The following is a 16,981-nucleotide window of genomic DNA, read 5'->3' as shown; positions in this document are numbered from 1 at the left end:
TAAGCATGTGCCCTGCTTGTCCTAATGCTAGATTGTATGGCACACGGGGATCCACGTCTGCCTGGATTTGATTGTATTACCCGTTCAATTTCGTTTGTGTGGGCTGTTTTCATCAGTTGACTTTCCAAATGGGGCGCTGACCATGGTACTGAACTAGCCCTAGGGATAAATGATTTAAAACTGGAATAGAGAAATGACTTATTTTTTTTTTTACTATTATTATTTATTTTTATGAATTATTTTGAAATTATTTCGATTCGATTTAGTTTGTGTGCGATGTTTTCTTCAGTTGACTTTACAAATCGGGCGCTGACCATGGTGCTGAAGGCCAGGCTACACAACTGGCCCCAGGGATAAATGATTTAAGACGCTAGTGTCAACAGTCTTTTATTTTTATGTATTTATTATTATTTGAAATCATTTTATCATCCTGAAAATAGGTCTAGAAAACGGTTTAAATGCACCCAACTGCAAAGTTGAAACCAATGGCAGTCAAATGTTTTGCTTGGCAAAATTGCTACAATGCTTCTGATGCCACTATGTTGCATAGATTAAAAACAGAGAGAGAGAAACATCCAGTACCTTTCCCTAACATGTACTTTAGAGTTTGCAACAAGATAAGCGGTGCTGAAAATGGATGGATGGATAGTAATAAAATGGCTCTCCAATGCCTGTAGTTTTCTGTACTCATTCTCTTATCCTCCCACTCCCACAGCATTTGACAGTCTTATCATTATTCTTCCTCCAGCTTCACTTGCCTATTCTGTGGCCTGGCTAATCCAAACTTAATCAGAGTATGCATAATAAAAGAAGAATGGCTTGCCAGAAATGCATGATTGAGGGGAAGACAGGTCAAGTAAAAATAGGGAAAGCATTGAAAGCACGCCACGCCCGAAACAAAGAATCTGACGACCAGAAAAAGAAATATAGATAAATGGGGAGAGATAGTGTCAACCAAAGATAAGTGCGTAAGCAATTTAGTAGGCACGCTAGGAGCATTTCTCAGAGCAGATGATGCATGTCTTATGTAAAAAATTAAAAAAAATCAATATTTAATATGATGTATTTGTAGGTGACTTAGTAATAATTATTATCCTTATCTACTTTTGACAAAAATGAGTTTGACAGCCCTGGCTTAAAGCAAAGAAACCCTGCTGACTCCCCATGTCCTACCAGACAAAATGATCTTGCCGCACTCTATTTGAGATATCTCCAAATCTTCTAGCAGAGGTAATAAGCACATGTATCAAAACTATTGCTATTGCTTTATCTATCAGCTCAAACCAAGAAAGCTGTTTGAGCAGTTCATGCGAGAGAGAACAGTCATCAGTCAAGGTAGCACTTCTACTTATTCAATTAGAGTCCTCATTCAGAGATCGGCTGAGTGGCAAGAGGGACGAGAGTTTATAATTCTAATCAGGCAGCCCAAACAGTGTGATAAATGACGAAATTAAGGGTCTCGGAGTTTGATAAATGTTGTTGATTACAGAGGCCGGTCCAATCAAGGTCTTGGTTTCTCTCAGAAAGAGAGGAAAAGAACTGTTTCAGTAACTAGTGAAGGAACTATTGTCAGACCCAAAATAGGTTGGTAACTTCAGTAAAATGCTTTTGGAATATTGATGACTGAGCATATTGACAGGTATTCACCTTTCTTTGTTATAGCATATTTGCAATGTGATATTACTCGGCAAATTTAGATGACGGAGAATCATTGTTAAAAGGAAATTATGGACCTTGTGTATGTTTGTGGTGTTCCCTAAATATTTTTATTCTGATTTGATTTGAATATGACAATTCCAATCGACAGCACGTTTTATTTGGAATCAAAATATGAAATGAAATTGGTAAGTATCTTATGGTATTTTGAATATGTAGGTCATCTCATTGTAGTATTGTTTTTGTATTTTTTCAGGTTTAAACGACAAGGCAAAGTTGCAGAGATTGAGAATAGAGCGACCCCGTAAGTACAATAAACAGTTTTTTTTCGTACTGTACAGTTGGACAATGTGCACCTTGAACATTTTTGACAGCCAAAGTTGTCCCACCAAGTTTAGTCATTTGCTTCCCCTCAATCATGTCCCCCACTAAAGCAAGGTTTGATTTTAATTTTATCGTTTGTTTTTTTTATTGCCAACTGAAAATGCCAGTTATTTACTGCACATAACATACAATACTGTATAGTTTGAGTTTCAGCTCATGCCATGACTGACAGTTACCACTAGAGAGAGCAAAAATTCTTTAGTTTCCATGCAGAGGCTTTTGTATTTCTTTCATTTTACATATAGAACTCTTATAGAAGATTAAGAATATATATGGGGTTTTTTTATTTAAAATTTGAAAACATCTACAGTGAACATGGAATTAAAAATATTACATAAAACAAATATGTATTTCCAAGGTAACTCCTAAAATAAAATAATTGTGTGTATATGTATACACACACACAGGCATGATTGCATTCAGTCTGCCCAACACACACACACATCATGAATCATAGTAATTATGTTATTTGACAATAGCGATTATCGGCCAACTGCTTCATTATAATTCCTGTTTGATCGCAACATTCTTGCTGAGCGTGAATAACTGCATGTGTGAGCGAACAGCAGGGGGCAGAACACTCTTAATTTGCAGAATTGTTCAGTGCAGAGAGAGAGAGGGGGGGGGAAGAGAGAGAGACAGCCCACCATGGACTTCATCAGTTAATTAGTTTTTCTTCCTTATTTTTACTCTTAGTCTAGCCATCGGGGAGTTCTCCATCTTTATGTAAGCGTGTGTGAGTGTGTGTTAGTGCACATGTGTGTGTTTGTGACTTTCTCTCTCCATCACTGTATCTGTATCAGCAAATTATACTGCAGGGAAATGGTTTTCCTTTAAATAGACTACTCCTCGTCGTCTCTTTCTGGCTCTGAGTTTTTGATCTGTGTTTTGGCACTCATTTATGTCACTCCTTCCTTTTAGGTGAGCCAGTTAAAAGTTGTCTGTCAAAAACAAGGAGATTAGAAAGTGGGTAAAAAATGGCACTCATCAGATCTATAACAGCTGCAAAAAAATATAAAAATATTAACATATAAGTCAATTCTGACCTCTTTCAAAAAATATAAATACATTTGGAATCTAACCAAATGTTTTTGAGGCATATCATGCGTCTAAAATTGCACACAACTATGGTAAAAATGACTTTGTAAAAAATGGTATCATAAGAAAAATGGTAGATTCTGACAGATTGAAGATTCAAAGCACTCTATTTCATCTGCTTCTTGGAGATGATTGTGTTAAATGCGGTGCCTCCACATGGTGGCTACATCTGTTATCATCCTACCAACACACCCTGTGGTTGAAACACAAGCCAGGAATTTACTGTTGCAATCATACCATGGCAAAGAGTTTGATGATATTGGCCAGCTTGAAGTATCGCATGGAAATCCATCAGCCAGCTCTCAAGTTATCACACACAGTGGTGAAACCAACACTTGTTCTTTTAGTCATTTCCTCAATCTTAAATCTGCTCTCAAAGCTTTCTTGATTTTTAACATTTTTTTTATATATATCGTATTTTCTGGACTATAAGGCGCACCTTCAATGAATTTTAAAACTTTGTATATATAATATCTGAGGAAGCTGCATGTGCAAATCCACACATCTACGAGAGGCTGAGGTTTGAGCTGAGGACAGCAGGACATAAAGAGAGCCAGGGATTTGGCTAGAGCTTGAATGACAACAATGGAGGCTAACAAAAAAAAACTGGCTTCTGTGTTTGACCATCATTTTGGACCAACTGATTTGGCAACCAAGAGTTACTCTCTTTATAGTGTATGATTCCATATGCTAATGAGCCTTGAGGTGCTACAAATTACAAATGAGTGAAAAAAATTCAAATGAGACTGTGATGCTATCGTGGGGAGTAAAACTCATTCCACAACACAGAAGTCGAACAACTCCAAGTTTAAAGCCACATTTTCAGCTATGAATGTGTTTTCCTGTGCAGGAAAGGCATCATATAATATTTATGAGGCTAGGAGGGTGAACGCTGAGGTTCATGGCCAGTATTTCCCCCCCCGTCTTGACTGTCAAGCCAGAAACCAGTGTGGGAAATGTAACCCGAGGTGAGAATTAAGAGGTGATATAGAGTATTTTATCCAGGTCAGCTTTTATAAAAGGAGCTTCTAGTGGTGTAATGTAGTTTATGATACTTGCCTCACCACTCAGCTATAATGGTTTCCAAGCCACTACATCAGTGTGTGTGGTTGGTGGATGTGTAACAAATTAAATATGAGTTTATTCTTTTATATTTAGATATGGTGGGAGAGCTGTTATCAAGTTTAAAATCCAAATGCAAGATTCAAAATGACAGCGAGAGAATGTGTTTTGAAAGTTGAATTTAGCAAGCCCAGTGTTTGCAAAAACATCGCTGTTAGCTGAATATTTGTGCTTTGCCGCAGGTGGTGTCTTGCAGGATGGCAAAATTGTAACGTGTATGGATTTTGTCATTTGTAAATTGCTGAAGTCAAATATTGATTGTTGGCTGTGGCTTGCACAAAGATGCTGGCTCTCTTTGCTCACTTTGCTTTTAGCTTCGACTAAAAAAAAAAAAAAACATGTCTGATGATACAAAACTTAATAAAAATGAGCTGTAGAATTATGATAAAGATACCCATAGTTGTGTTTGCACGGGAGGAAACACCTGTGAATATTTTTCATCTTTAATTTATATACATGTATGTGTATACATATGTATAAGTAATTTCACACTGCACTTTTTGGTGCATTGTTGTTTAAAAAATTTTTTTTTAAATAAAATATAAATTTTAATGTATAAATATTCTTATAAATAAATATAAATATATCTATAGATTTTTATTTTCTTTATTTTTTACTCAAATCTCATTGCTTACATTCAGGCTTTATCTGCTGTTATGTGTCATTCTGGAAGCAACAGTTTGGCACGGTTGTGCAATATGCATTAACTTCTTATTTTGTTACGCGTCAGTCAAAAAACCCCACCACAAATGATACACCCCTCCATTTGTCCGAGTAGCAAATGCAGCTGAAACCTTTATTGCATAAGGTTTTAATATCAACGTTGCGATTGTGAGCAATATGTGTGGGCGAGTATAAAAATACAGCTCCTGATGGGAAAAAGAAGTCAAACGTTCACACACAAACTGCACGGCCTTTTGCGTGATGTTGCTTCAAAAAAAAAAAAAATCTTCTCCTTGCACATGTACAATATTTATTCATGTGCACATTGAATTGGATGCACGTGAGCTAAGTGCGTTTGTGATGAACATTTGTACACATCAGGGCTTCTCTGTGTTAGCGTTAAACCGTGTGGAAAAGGCTCGGGGCACACTTGATCACAGCGCCTGTGATAAGGTCTAACAGAGTGTATCAGTTGAAAGGGGTGCTGGAGTTTACACCCCCAGCAGCACTTTGATAAATGAAGCTTCTGACTTTCTCGCCTTAGCTAATCAATTAGCAACCTCTGCATTCCCCCCCATGCTTCCTTTTTGGCTTGCCACACACACACACACACACACACACACAACACGTCATCCGTTACCATCCAAGCCTATCTTCTGCATCCTTCTGCCATCAAGTTAGCCCTCGTCGCATCTATCGATCTTTTCGGGCATCCTCATTTTATCTCCTACCAAACTTCTTAGCACACCCAGCGTTCCTCTGGACTAAAATCCAGCAACAATGGAACCATCTCAAATACTTTCTATTCTGCTCTGCTGCATTTTCGGACATAAGATACGGATAATTATAAGACCGTATATGGGAGAGATGCATTTAAAATTTGCCCGAGGAAATGCAGCTCATGCAGACATTAGCCGACTCTGTGATCATGAAAAGTAGCCCGGCTTGAGAAAAAGCTATTTGATGTTGAAAACAGCCACGTTTAATTCAAATCCCATCAAAACAAGTTAAATTGCACATTATTCTTGAAAGGGTCTTGCTTTTGTTTAAGTTACATCAAAGCTCTAATACAACCTTCCTGCCCAATGAAAAAACAAGAAACTTGCTCAAATTACATTGATCCCTTTTCCCTGTGTCTTGTTTATGTAAATAGCTAAATAGACCTGCAATGTCTATGTGTGTGTGTGTGCGCACGTGTGAAGGTATTAGTATGTATGAAGTGCATAAATGGAAAGGTGCATAATGCTAACGTCAGGGACTTCCACGGCACTTTGGATTTGCTTGCTTCGCCTCCACTCTGGAGCCTGCGCTGTACGCATATTCTATCCCTCATCAATAAATTACATATTAATGCCGCCTCCACCTCCTCACCTGATTTACACTAATCAACCAAGCCCCCTCTCTTCCAGTCATGCCCCTCTACATTCCTCTTTGGCATCTTCCTCTTCTCTCCTTCCTCTTTTTTTTTTTCCTGTTGCCTTACAATCTCTCGCTTTATTTGTTTTCATATGCCGACTGTAACTTCCCTGTCCGGGCCAGTATTATAGAAACACTTAAGGGTAGAAGAAGAAATTAACCTGAGCCCCAGGTAGAATGTGAATGGAGGTGCAGTTTATTATCATATCATAATCATCCAGCCATACTACTTATTTTGTTCATGGCAAGAACCCACATTGCAATTTGCATTCAAGTAAAAAATATGAAATGATTCTGGCAGTGCTCCTCATACGTAATCCACAGATGTGAGCTGGCTTTGGATAAGATGTTGCAACAACCAAAAAAAACGACTTGAGTGTGACACAAGGTGGCGCTACTCTTACAAGGCGATAGAAAAAATGATGATGTGATGTCAAGTCACTGGTGTGAAATGTTGAATAATAAGGTAGTAATGAAGTCAAGAGAAGGCGTGTGTTTAATTTGTGAGAGGATATTATAGCGGTAATTAAAGACTACGATGCAACTTAAATTTAAAAGCAAACAACAGTAAGTGTCGAGGGACCAACAGAGAGTTATCATGTAAGCGCAATTATGATTTTTTTTTTTTTTTTTTTTTTTGCTTGGCCAACAAAAAATACCACAACCATAAGACAAATGTTAGACATGTTATTTTCCAAGTGTGGGCGGAGCTTTTCTCATGGGATCCCAGGACCGCCATCCACCCTCAAAATGAAATGAATAAAATGAAAAGATTAGATCTGGATGGATCATTCATTTTACAGTTAACTTTTGTGTTTTTAGCCTTTCATTGATTCCCTGCCTGTTGTGATAAGTATTAATGATCACATGACTAACAACTAAATCGGTACTCCTCAGCAGCCCTTTCAAGTTTGCTTTCTGTCTTAGTTCTCTTCTGATCTTGTACCCTTTCACTGAGAGAGATATTAATGTGGCAGTTTGATTAAAAAGAACTCACATGGGTATTGATTATGGGCTTGCCTGGGGTAAGGTTTGCCCTCTGCTCCAGTCATGTATTGATCTTTATCAGGGGGTGGACCAGAGGAGCCCTCTGAGTTCACATATCAAGCAGGTGAAGTTTGATGATGACCTTTATTTTTGACTGGTCAACAGAAGGCAGTGTGATTAATTGTTTAGCACATGGTTAATTATTAAAATATTTTAAATAATTTGAAATAGCATGTCAAATTATTCAAACAAATGTTTGAATTATTTTAAGAACCTTTTTTCTCTTAAAAAAAATTGTTTATCAGTCTGTATCGTCAAATGAAAATCACTTTTCTCATCCAAAAGGCCAAGCCATTCTTTTTCAGTACAGCTTGGATCATGTTTTTTGAAATCCAACCAAACAGGGATTCAATGAGCAGGGCCCGGGGAAAGACCTTAACTCTAGGAGACGGATATTAAAAGACTTTATAACATTCCTGTCTATGGCTCACTTCACTGCTCTAGCTTTAGGCTCTTAAATTAGAAATGGCTCGGAAAGGTCACTCTAACATATTATTTGGGCGCAGATAATCTGCCACTGTGAATTCGATTTCATTTAAAGAGTTTTGCCTGAAGGAAAGAAAAAGATTTTTCTTCTTTTTGACTTTTTGTTGAGTAATTTACCATTGCATAATTTGACAAACAGACATTCTAATAATGAATTACTTCTACTTTAGGACATGGATTAAGAAAATGGTTTTTATGCAATGGAGCTCTAAGCAAATGGAGAAAAGGTCATGTGACACACAATCATTTGTGATTTAGTATCTCCCAAAAAATAACAAATGACAGAATGGGCAGGGTTTTTTTTTTTCTTATCCCTCCCGATACTGTAGTTGTGGGTCAACCTATTGAATGGTATGCATTGCTTATCTTGAAATGTGATGGACGTGTGCAGTTTATTTCTGGTGCCGTGCAGGAAATTGCAGTTTTGTAATGTTGGAAGTCCAGCCAGAATGGGTTGTTGAATGTCACAGTTAGTTTGTGCCTATAAAAGAACTAAATACAGGAACAATCATCAATCAACCTCATAGAACGCATAAACAAATATATTTGACAAATTTTAACTTTATTTACTTGATTTTACTTGAGTCTCGCTAATTAGTCTTTTCCGGTCATTTCAGAAATGTTCTTAAATCATCCAATTATAATTAGATACCCCCCTAAATGTCTCGTGAGACTGAAACCACACTGAACATGTACACTTAAAAATACAATGTAAAATTTGGAAAGATAAGGTCAAATTAAATATTCTCAGTATTTGATAGTTTTGACCCTAACCTCAGCCCAATTCCCACAGCACCTAACAGCTAGTATTCACCTTTGATCAGGACACAAAATGGCAGCACTGGCTCGCCTGAGATGTCAGACAGCTGCCAATTAGATCAGCTCAGCCTCAGGCAAGTGGATGTTAGCCTTGCAGCTACCCAGCTTGTTTTCCACACACTGTGCCTATATAGAAGTTCTCTGCTCACTGGAATCTTGCAATCTGCTGCTGGAGTGGCATGTTTCGAAATTTAATGCATATCATTGTCAATTTTTTTTTTTTTTTTTTACCTGAAGTGACAGATACAGACTAGAGTGTATTCAAGGTCTATTATTAATTATCATTCGATGCATTTGTGGAGATTCAATTAGTAGAGTGAACCAGAAATAAATGAAAATCCACTTCTATTGCATTCTCCCGTTGTGATTTGTTGCATGAGGGAGATTTCAACCGAGATGCTGACAGCTCCAGAAAAGTGAGTGAACGTGAGGGCTCATTAGAGCAAAAAGCGTTCAAGTTGTTTTAGATGGCGAGAGGAGAAAGGCAGCGAGAGTAAACAAAAGCAAACCAAACTGATTCAAATGGCTTCATTTCATTTGTCTTTAACAAATATATATAAATAGATTCACACAAATTAAGACTATGAACTCTGTCTATATATGTGGTTATCTTTTGGTCTCAGGGATAGAGCGAGTGGAGAGTAAAGTGTGGCTTCAAAGATGCTTCCCTTGCCTCGCAGCCAATTAGAACTCACTCTTCAAATCCAAAAGCCACCCTTTAAATATAGATTCCGCACCTCAAAGTGCAGAGGTGTGGAGTTTGCATGTTCTCCCCGTGGCTGGCAACCGTTTCAGGGTTTAGCTCCGCCTACCAAAGATTACTCGGATAGGCTCCATCACGCCTGTGACCCTGGTGAGGATGTGAAGAAAAAAAATAAATAAAGAAAGAAACAAGTAGGTTGCTCTGGCTGTTCTTTCATTAACTGCCAGTGGACAGCACATACATCAAGTTCGCACAACTTAGCTTAGGGAGTGCAACAGTAACCTGCACTGATCCACCCGCAAGGAGGGTTGCCTGTGATGGATTGTGTGACATGAGGAAAGCACACTAAGCATTCCTCAAATAGACTCTTTTTGCATCTGATGAAATCTGGAAGAATCATAAAATCAGGACATTGGTATTGAAAAAAACAACAGATTTTTCTGAAGTCATCCAATTTTACAAAAATATATTTAACATCAGAACTTTTAGAAAAATTACAATAAATGACAAAAACAACAAAAAATAACCCCCAAAATGCAAGACCATATACTATAATATTAATATCATCAGTTTTTTTTATATTCACCAAGGTTTTTTCAAAATTATTGTCAGGCAAGGAAAACAATCTGGTTTCCATTTTTGGAAACACAAGATGGTTTGTTAAAAAAAAAAAAAAAACTGTTGCTGAAAGTCTGATATCAGCAATTTAAGTATTTATAGCCACAAAGTCATCTTCTCCTATCTCTGCCATTGTAACTTTTCACAGCAGTTGCCATAAACTTTGGAGATTTTAATGGGACTTCTAACTACTTCTGTGAAGATCACCATTCAGGAGTTCTACGGATGTGTCCTCTGCCGTGAAGGTGTTTTAAGACATCCTGCCGGGAGCAGTAATAATGGCAGCTGTAACAACATGGAGGAAACGCTTGTTGCGGCGAAACCGTTGAAAAATACGACCTCATGACCGGGTCATGATTTGTTTTTGTGAGGATATGCGCTGCTGCCCGATAATTCTAGTCTTGAGAACTTCCCGGACAAAATTTAAATTACAGACCTCATGAGCTTTTTTTTTTATTATTTTGCAAAGCTTATTTATACTTGTGGAAAGTTCTGGGGGGAAAAAAAAAAAAAGTCCTGCTTTTTTTGTGTTGCAAATGAACGTCCTTACTTGCAATTCTGAACAAAAGTATTCTAGCGCATATTTATTCAATGAATAATACATAGCAGAACATAGTTGACCACTTTTTGGAGCCGAGTGGTTGGGGAGAGGCTGACTCAGGACGTGCGACCGACTATGGACGATGTCGACCACTTTCATCACTTCACCCTAGTGGGGAAGAGCAATAGTAATTCATCTCAATCCTGAGTAGTTCAAGAGATCCTTTGTCCCAACAGTAATTAGACTGTTTAATGCCTCAGTTGAGGGAAGGCACTCATGACTGAGCCACCCCCCTCCTTTATTTTTTACAAAGTACTTCTATCATTTGGACTCTGTTGTAAGCTACTGCTTGTTGTTGCGTTGCAATTTATTTATTTATTTTATTTATTTATTTATTTATGATTATTTTCTTCTTTTTTATTATTATTATTATTTTTTTTAAATTTATTTATCGATCGATCTTGTAAAAGTTGGCCGGAATGAGCTCATGAGCTCCAGACTTGGATTTACAGTTTCTATTTTCAATGACGTCAAAGAACACTCGAGTCTGTTAAATTGGAGCTGAAATGAAATCTATCCACTCCCACTGTAATTCTGCATCTGATTCATGTCGTGTTCTAATCTGCATTTGGAAGAAACCCATGGTTCTGATCTGTGGGTGTTCAAGTTCAATCATCTTCAGGGTGTCGTGACAACCAAATTGGACCAATAAAAAGTCACTTGAAACATCATGTAAATCATGACTTATTCATGAGACAAACATGGCGTGATATTTCAATGGATGATTGTTTCCTCCGACAACGGCACAGCACTGAGTTTTTGTGGGTCAATTTCACTTTGGTTGATACGTGGTGTGTTGCGGGGCCGATATTTCATGCATGCGATTGTGCCACATTCTGCCGATGAGGTAGGGTGTGAGAAACTGTGCCTGCATAGTAATTGCTTGGGTAGGCTCCCATAATGTTTTAATGCATAAATATATCAAGCTCTGAAATTACAATTTAATGGTCTGTGGAATTAGAAAAGGAAGCTCTTATTCTCCGCAAGCAACCCCCACCCTGCTATGCTCACTGCTTTTTTTTTTTTTTTTTTTTTACCGCCTGCCTTAATATACTCGCCGTTCTCTGTCCTTCCTGTAATACAAAGCTTTCGGTGTCTTTCATTTCTTGAGGTACTTTACCATTGGGGAGTTTTACACTTTAAAAAGGTCATGGGCAATTGAGTCTTTCAGCAAATAAAATCATTTAGTATAATATCAAAAGTGAAACATTTATTGCGACATATTAACAATATATGAATCATTTCGATGTATATTTGTTTTTCTTTTTTTTTTTTTTATGCAAAAGGTTCCCTTTTTTATTCGCCCCCCTGCCTCGACATTTTACGGCTGTGTTACAGATAACGGATTTAAAACAGGAGAATAACCAGTTGCGACATTTGTCTGGCAAGTGAAGATTTTAATCACATTCTATGTTTTCACATCGGAATGAGATATCACACCTGAGTTAAATGCCTTCACTCAAATTCGTATCTTCCAGGTGCAAGGCAATAGAAAAACTCGTCGACTTTTGAGTTTTCTATAATTATTTCTGTCATTTTTCCTGCCATGTTCTGGCAAGTTACCGTTTCTCAACATATTCATTTTTCTACTACTCATGCACAACTAATTGCTTGTTGGAAAGTGTCAGTCACTATGATGAAAATGGTGTGTGTGCGCACTTGTAGGTTCTGTGTGTGTGCGCGAGAAACTTCTGTTGGAAAAAAAAAAAAAGCAACATCATTCTATTTGAATCAAATGTTCTTGTAATTGTTGTAATGGCAAGTTTGAATTGAAATCAACTCTTCAGAGACAGACAGACTGTAAATATATATGTTAAATTGGGTGTCCAAAAAAAAATGGTATGCAAACTATTTTATCGTTAATGTTGGAGATTTTCAAAATACAAAAAGCTAGCCTTTTGACCTGTCTCTTCTGCTTCATTATTTTCTAGCCAGTCTCCCATTCTTACATGGGATTGGACAATCAATAAAAGATTGTACTGCAAGGCAGAATGCCTCACATCCCCATTTGGGAAGAACTTTTGCCTTAGAAGATGGCAGCCACTTGCACAATAGTGTATTGATCTTTTCAAGAAAAGAACTGGCCAGCATGCATAAGAGTAAAGGAAGGAGAGGTACAAAGCATGGAAAAGTGGTAAAGTGAGTAAAAAATATGCTTTAATAATACAATGTGAGCAGTTAAGTAAGAGTGTGTTATTTTTTTCTATTGTGTTTTGCATTCATGTTTATTATTTTATTTTGTACATCAAAATCTCAAGAGGATATCCTTTGAAGGAATATACAAAACAGCTATTTTTCTTTTCTTTTTTTTTATGCCTTATGCTGTGCCCGCTGCAAAAATAGCGAAACTTAATTTAGCCTGCCCGTGAGCAGATTTAGACCACGCCTCGGGCCGGACATGCACTAAGCACAAAAATAGAGCAGAACTTTTTTTTTTTGGTAGGAGAGAAAAGCCAACACGCTGGAAATTGGACACATTTAGGCACCATTGAGCAGAATGTGTGCGGTTGGCTGTGTAAATTGTTGCAAATAAGGAACACCTTTTAAAAATGCCACTGACATTTATCTTGGGCCGTGCTTCAAGGCTCCTGTGCACTTCTTAGTTGTATATATTTATAAATACATTTATTTTGCCATCAAAAGCCCTTTCTTGGGATTGGTTTTTGTTATGTACTTTGTCGTGTCACAAAGGCAAAAAAATATTACTATTCTATTATCGCTATTCCGCTTGACATTATTCTTGTTTTTTGTTAACAAAACCTTCTTTTGTCTGTTCATGGGGTCGTTATTGGTGAAAGCAACCCAAAGTCTGAACGAAAAAAAAGGTAGAGATTTACCCTTTTTGTCTTGCTGAAAGACTATCCAGTCATTTCTTTGGCATGTTTTTTTTGTTTTTTTCTTGTCACATAATTTCTTGTGAATTTTGAAAGGTCAGTTATCATACTTGGCTGGCAAAATAGGGAATTTAGCTTTTGGAAACGCAACAATTCAAATATTCCTTCAAAAAGAAAAAAAAAAAAATCCAAGAGATTTTCAACCAATCAGAAAAATCTGCCAAACATGACAAATGAAAGCGCTTTGTCATTTTGCGCAGCACTTACGACATACATTGTTTTCATGCGTCCTCATAAAATAATGTGTGGGTTGGATCTTAACCTCTTTAGCAAGCACTCCGAAAATGCTGCCATCTGTGGATCGATAAGAGTGAAAAGGTTGGAAGTGGTTGGTAGATTGGGGGAGGCTACATTCATAAGAGTCCAGTGGTTGAGCAGTTGCCGCCATTAGTCTTTTGACCTCAGCACAATTACTGGAAGTACTATTGGTTGTGGCTCCTCGCTCGCATGCTGCTTATTTGATTCACTGAACTCATTTAGCAATTTATACCAACATTTACCCTTCTCACTACTTTTGATGGCGTTCTATCGACTCGCTCGCAGTAATGGAACTCGATTATTTTCTCAGGAATTTGCTTTGATGATTATTTTTCTTATTTGCTATTACATTTATTACAGATTCATTAACATTGGGTCAGAAAATTGTCTCGGATGACTAATAATACAAGTTTAGTTTCTTAATACCAGAAAAGAAAGTATTTGTCAAGCTTATAGTCCAATTTTCCTTTTTTATTTTTGCTGGTGTGAAAGCTATTGACTAAGTCATGGACTCTTCAGAAGATTGTTCAGTCAGACCACTCACATTAATAGTGAAGTAAATTGAAAAATGCAATCAATGATCAGAGTGAATCACTGGCAGTAATGATATCAGTGTGAGATAATCCAATTATTGCCGCACAGAGATTCATTCTCTATTGGTATTTGGGTGCTTTGCCTGTCACAGTAAAGTATGCACCACTTTCTTGCCTGATCAAAGATTCCAGAGACAGCATTTAGAGAAAATGAGGATACATTTGGGCTTTGAGTCATACTATTAAGGAAAGACTTCACGAAATGCACACAATCTTTCTTGACTTGTATCCCATTTTGCATTCGAATATAGACGTTTAAATGCTTATTGAAAGTGATCCTCTTCATGAGGTTTGGGTGGGAAAAAAAGCCATTTGCAAACAAGCTGGCTTTGGCATATGAAATTAACTATTGAATTCACAACCCATCATGAAACATATATCTATCATATATCTGACCCTGTGTGGAAAAAGGATTAAAAGTGTTTGGTCCACCCTGGGTAACAACAACTGAAAACAAGTGTTTTGTGTAACTAGCATTGGGTCTCTGTGGAGACACTTTGACACATTCTCCCTCAAAGGATTGCTCCAAGTCAGCAACACCGGAGTGCTTTCAAGCATGAACAGCCTTTTTAAGTCACGCCGCAGTATTTCAATCAGATTGAAGTCGGTACTTTGACTCGGCCACTCCAAAACCTTCATTTTGGGGTACCTTTTTTTTTTTTTCTTCTCATGGCAGATCCCAAATGAAGGCCAAAATACATCAACATTGACGTGTCAAACGCCAGCCACACACAAGAATTTGCTCACCTCTGATAACACCTGGCCCTTGAGTAAATAAGCTCCCCAAGGTTGAGGAAATCTTCGATATTACTCTGTCCATCGTACTTTAAAAAGGGCCATAACACAGCTGCAGGAGACCTGAATGAGCATCACACACGTATGCTAATGTCTCTTGCCACCTGCAGCTGCATCAGGAATTTTAGCAGCAAAGTCCTTTCGTTAGTTAACCAGCCAGATAGAAAATGCGGAAATGAATATTCATTTCCTGCAGCCACTTTCACTGACTGGATAATTCCACAATTTCCACCAAAGTGTTTGCATGAACACAAATGTATCTAGAGGAGGAATTAGAAGATTGTCCCATGACACGATATAAAATAAATTCTCTGGGAAGCATTAACGCGGCTTTAACGTTGTTTGAATTTCTCTTTCTCTCATCGCATTTCAGCTCCTCTCACTGGCCATTATGAGCTGAGTAGTGGTTGAGATATAGTTTCCCACTGGGGACTGCTAGCATTCCTGCTCATTCAGCATCTTCTCACTCATTCCTGTTTGCCCTCCCTTTTTTCCATCATTGCTTCTCAGCTTTCATCCCCTGGAGGGTTTTGTATTGTGCGCAACACAGCGTCGTCATTAAAAATCGTTTCAAAAAATGATTTCATTAAAAAAACAGCAGTAATTGATCTGATTTGAGACTATTTTGCCTCAGAAAGTGCCAACATGTTTTTTCTGGAGTAGCATATTTTGTCAGAACCTTTTAGTGACTCTACAAAGATGCTTGAAGTCCAAATTAATTATTTCATCCTGATTTACAAAAATGATGACATCAGCTTGGTTTAAAAAAAAAAGAGCTCCTAATACTACTTGGAGTAAACTTGCCAAACAATTGTAATCTCTTCTATGAATTATAGGCCAATCAGATAAAGTAGCGCTTGTAATTGACAAGCAAATTGCAAACAAAAATGTTTTGTTTGTTTTTCACATCTTGTGATGGATCAGCAGCTAAAGCAAGCGCCTCTAGCTGCTCTTTTGCAGAGCCAATAAAATCAGACCTGACTATTGATTTTTAGATTCATGAAAGTACCTGCAAATTTTTATTTGTATCAAATGAAGCATACAATGAACAATCCAACATAAATAAGAATAAAGTCTCCCCAGTTAAACCCAATTTAAACACTGCCTTAATGTGCCGGAGAAGAATCGTCTCTCTGGATGATCCAAAGCAAAGCATCAGATTGCAATCAGAACAATTTTCTGCACTAAATGTTCCTCCCATGCGCTCTCCTATAATTGTTTCAAAAAGTTTTATTCTCTCCTAAATCAGTGCTGCTGGCAGGTAAATTACTGTAGAGCCACGAGGGAAAAGAAGTAATTAAAGTGTTGGTACTTTCACAAGCGAGGAATATATTTTTACATTGATTCCAGATTCCTGAAGATATAAATTGCTTGAGAAATAATACACCTTCATTAGTTTACCCTCTCCCCCCCAAAAAAATTGACATTGACAATTTATCCTTTTTGTGTAGTAAAAATATTTTTAAAAAAAATAAGAAAAAATTGACAATTTATCCTTTTTGCATAATAAAACCAATTTTCAGTAATGAGCTCTCAATGCATTCATTATAATACAAGCACACTAATATGCTGTCGTGACTTTTCTTTTTAAAGACTGTGATTTCTTTCCATACAACTGTTGGACTCATTTTATCTTTTACTCCTTTGTCTTCTCTTGTAGGATTTTGCCAACTAATGAGCTGTGAGCAAGAGCAGCTGAGGGTAAGTTCACTCTGCTCGGTGTCAAGTGTGTCAAACGTGTATGTCCAAAAGAAATTAGGAAGAGAAGCCCTGACATAACCTGTTTATCTCAATAAGTGCTGCCCAGTAAACATTAATAATAAGTCAG

At 37.4% G+C, this 16,981-nt stretch overlaps 1 protein-coding gene across 4 annotated transcripts in view; it reads left to right on the top strand.

Annotated features, from left to right (window-relative positions):
• rbfox1 (RNA binding fox-1 homolog 1) overlaps positions 1-16,981 on the top strand; it is a 66,380-nt gene that overhangs the window by 6,070 nt on the left and 43,329 nt on the right. For 3 of the 4 annotated variants that reach the window (XM_085934547.1, XM_085934546.1, XM_085934550.1), the window contains exons 1-2: positions 13,352-13,438; positions 16,814-16,854. In XM_085934547.1, coding sequence (XP_085790673.1) covers positions 13,390-13,438; positions 16,814-16,854 — 90 coding nt within the window. In that variant the 5' untranslated portion in view covers positions 13,352-13,389. Of the gene's footprint in view, positions 1-1,912; positions 1,961-13,351; positions 13,439-16,813; positions 16,855-16,981 lie in introns of those variants that run through there. The other variant, XM_085934548.1, reaches the window with a different exon arrangement.

Source organism: Syngnathus leptorhynchus, chromosome 16 (assembly GCF_054491065.1).
Source record: "Syngnathus leptorhynchus isolate UIUO chromosome 16, UIUO_Slep, whole genome shotgun sequence".
NCBI classification, from domain to species: Eukaryota; Metazoa; Chordata; class Actinopteri; order Syngnathiformes; family Syngnathidae; genus Syngnathus; species Syngnathus leptorhynchus.
Note: the sequence above shows the minus strand (reverse complement) of the source record. Positions and strands in the feature narration are given on the sequence as shown.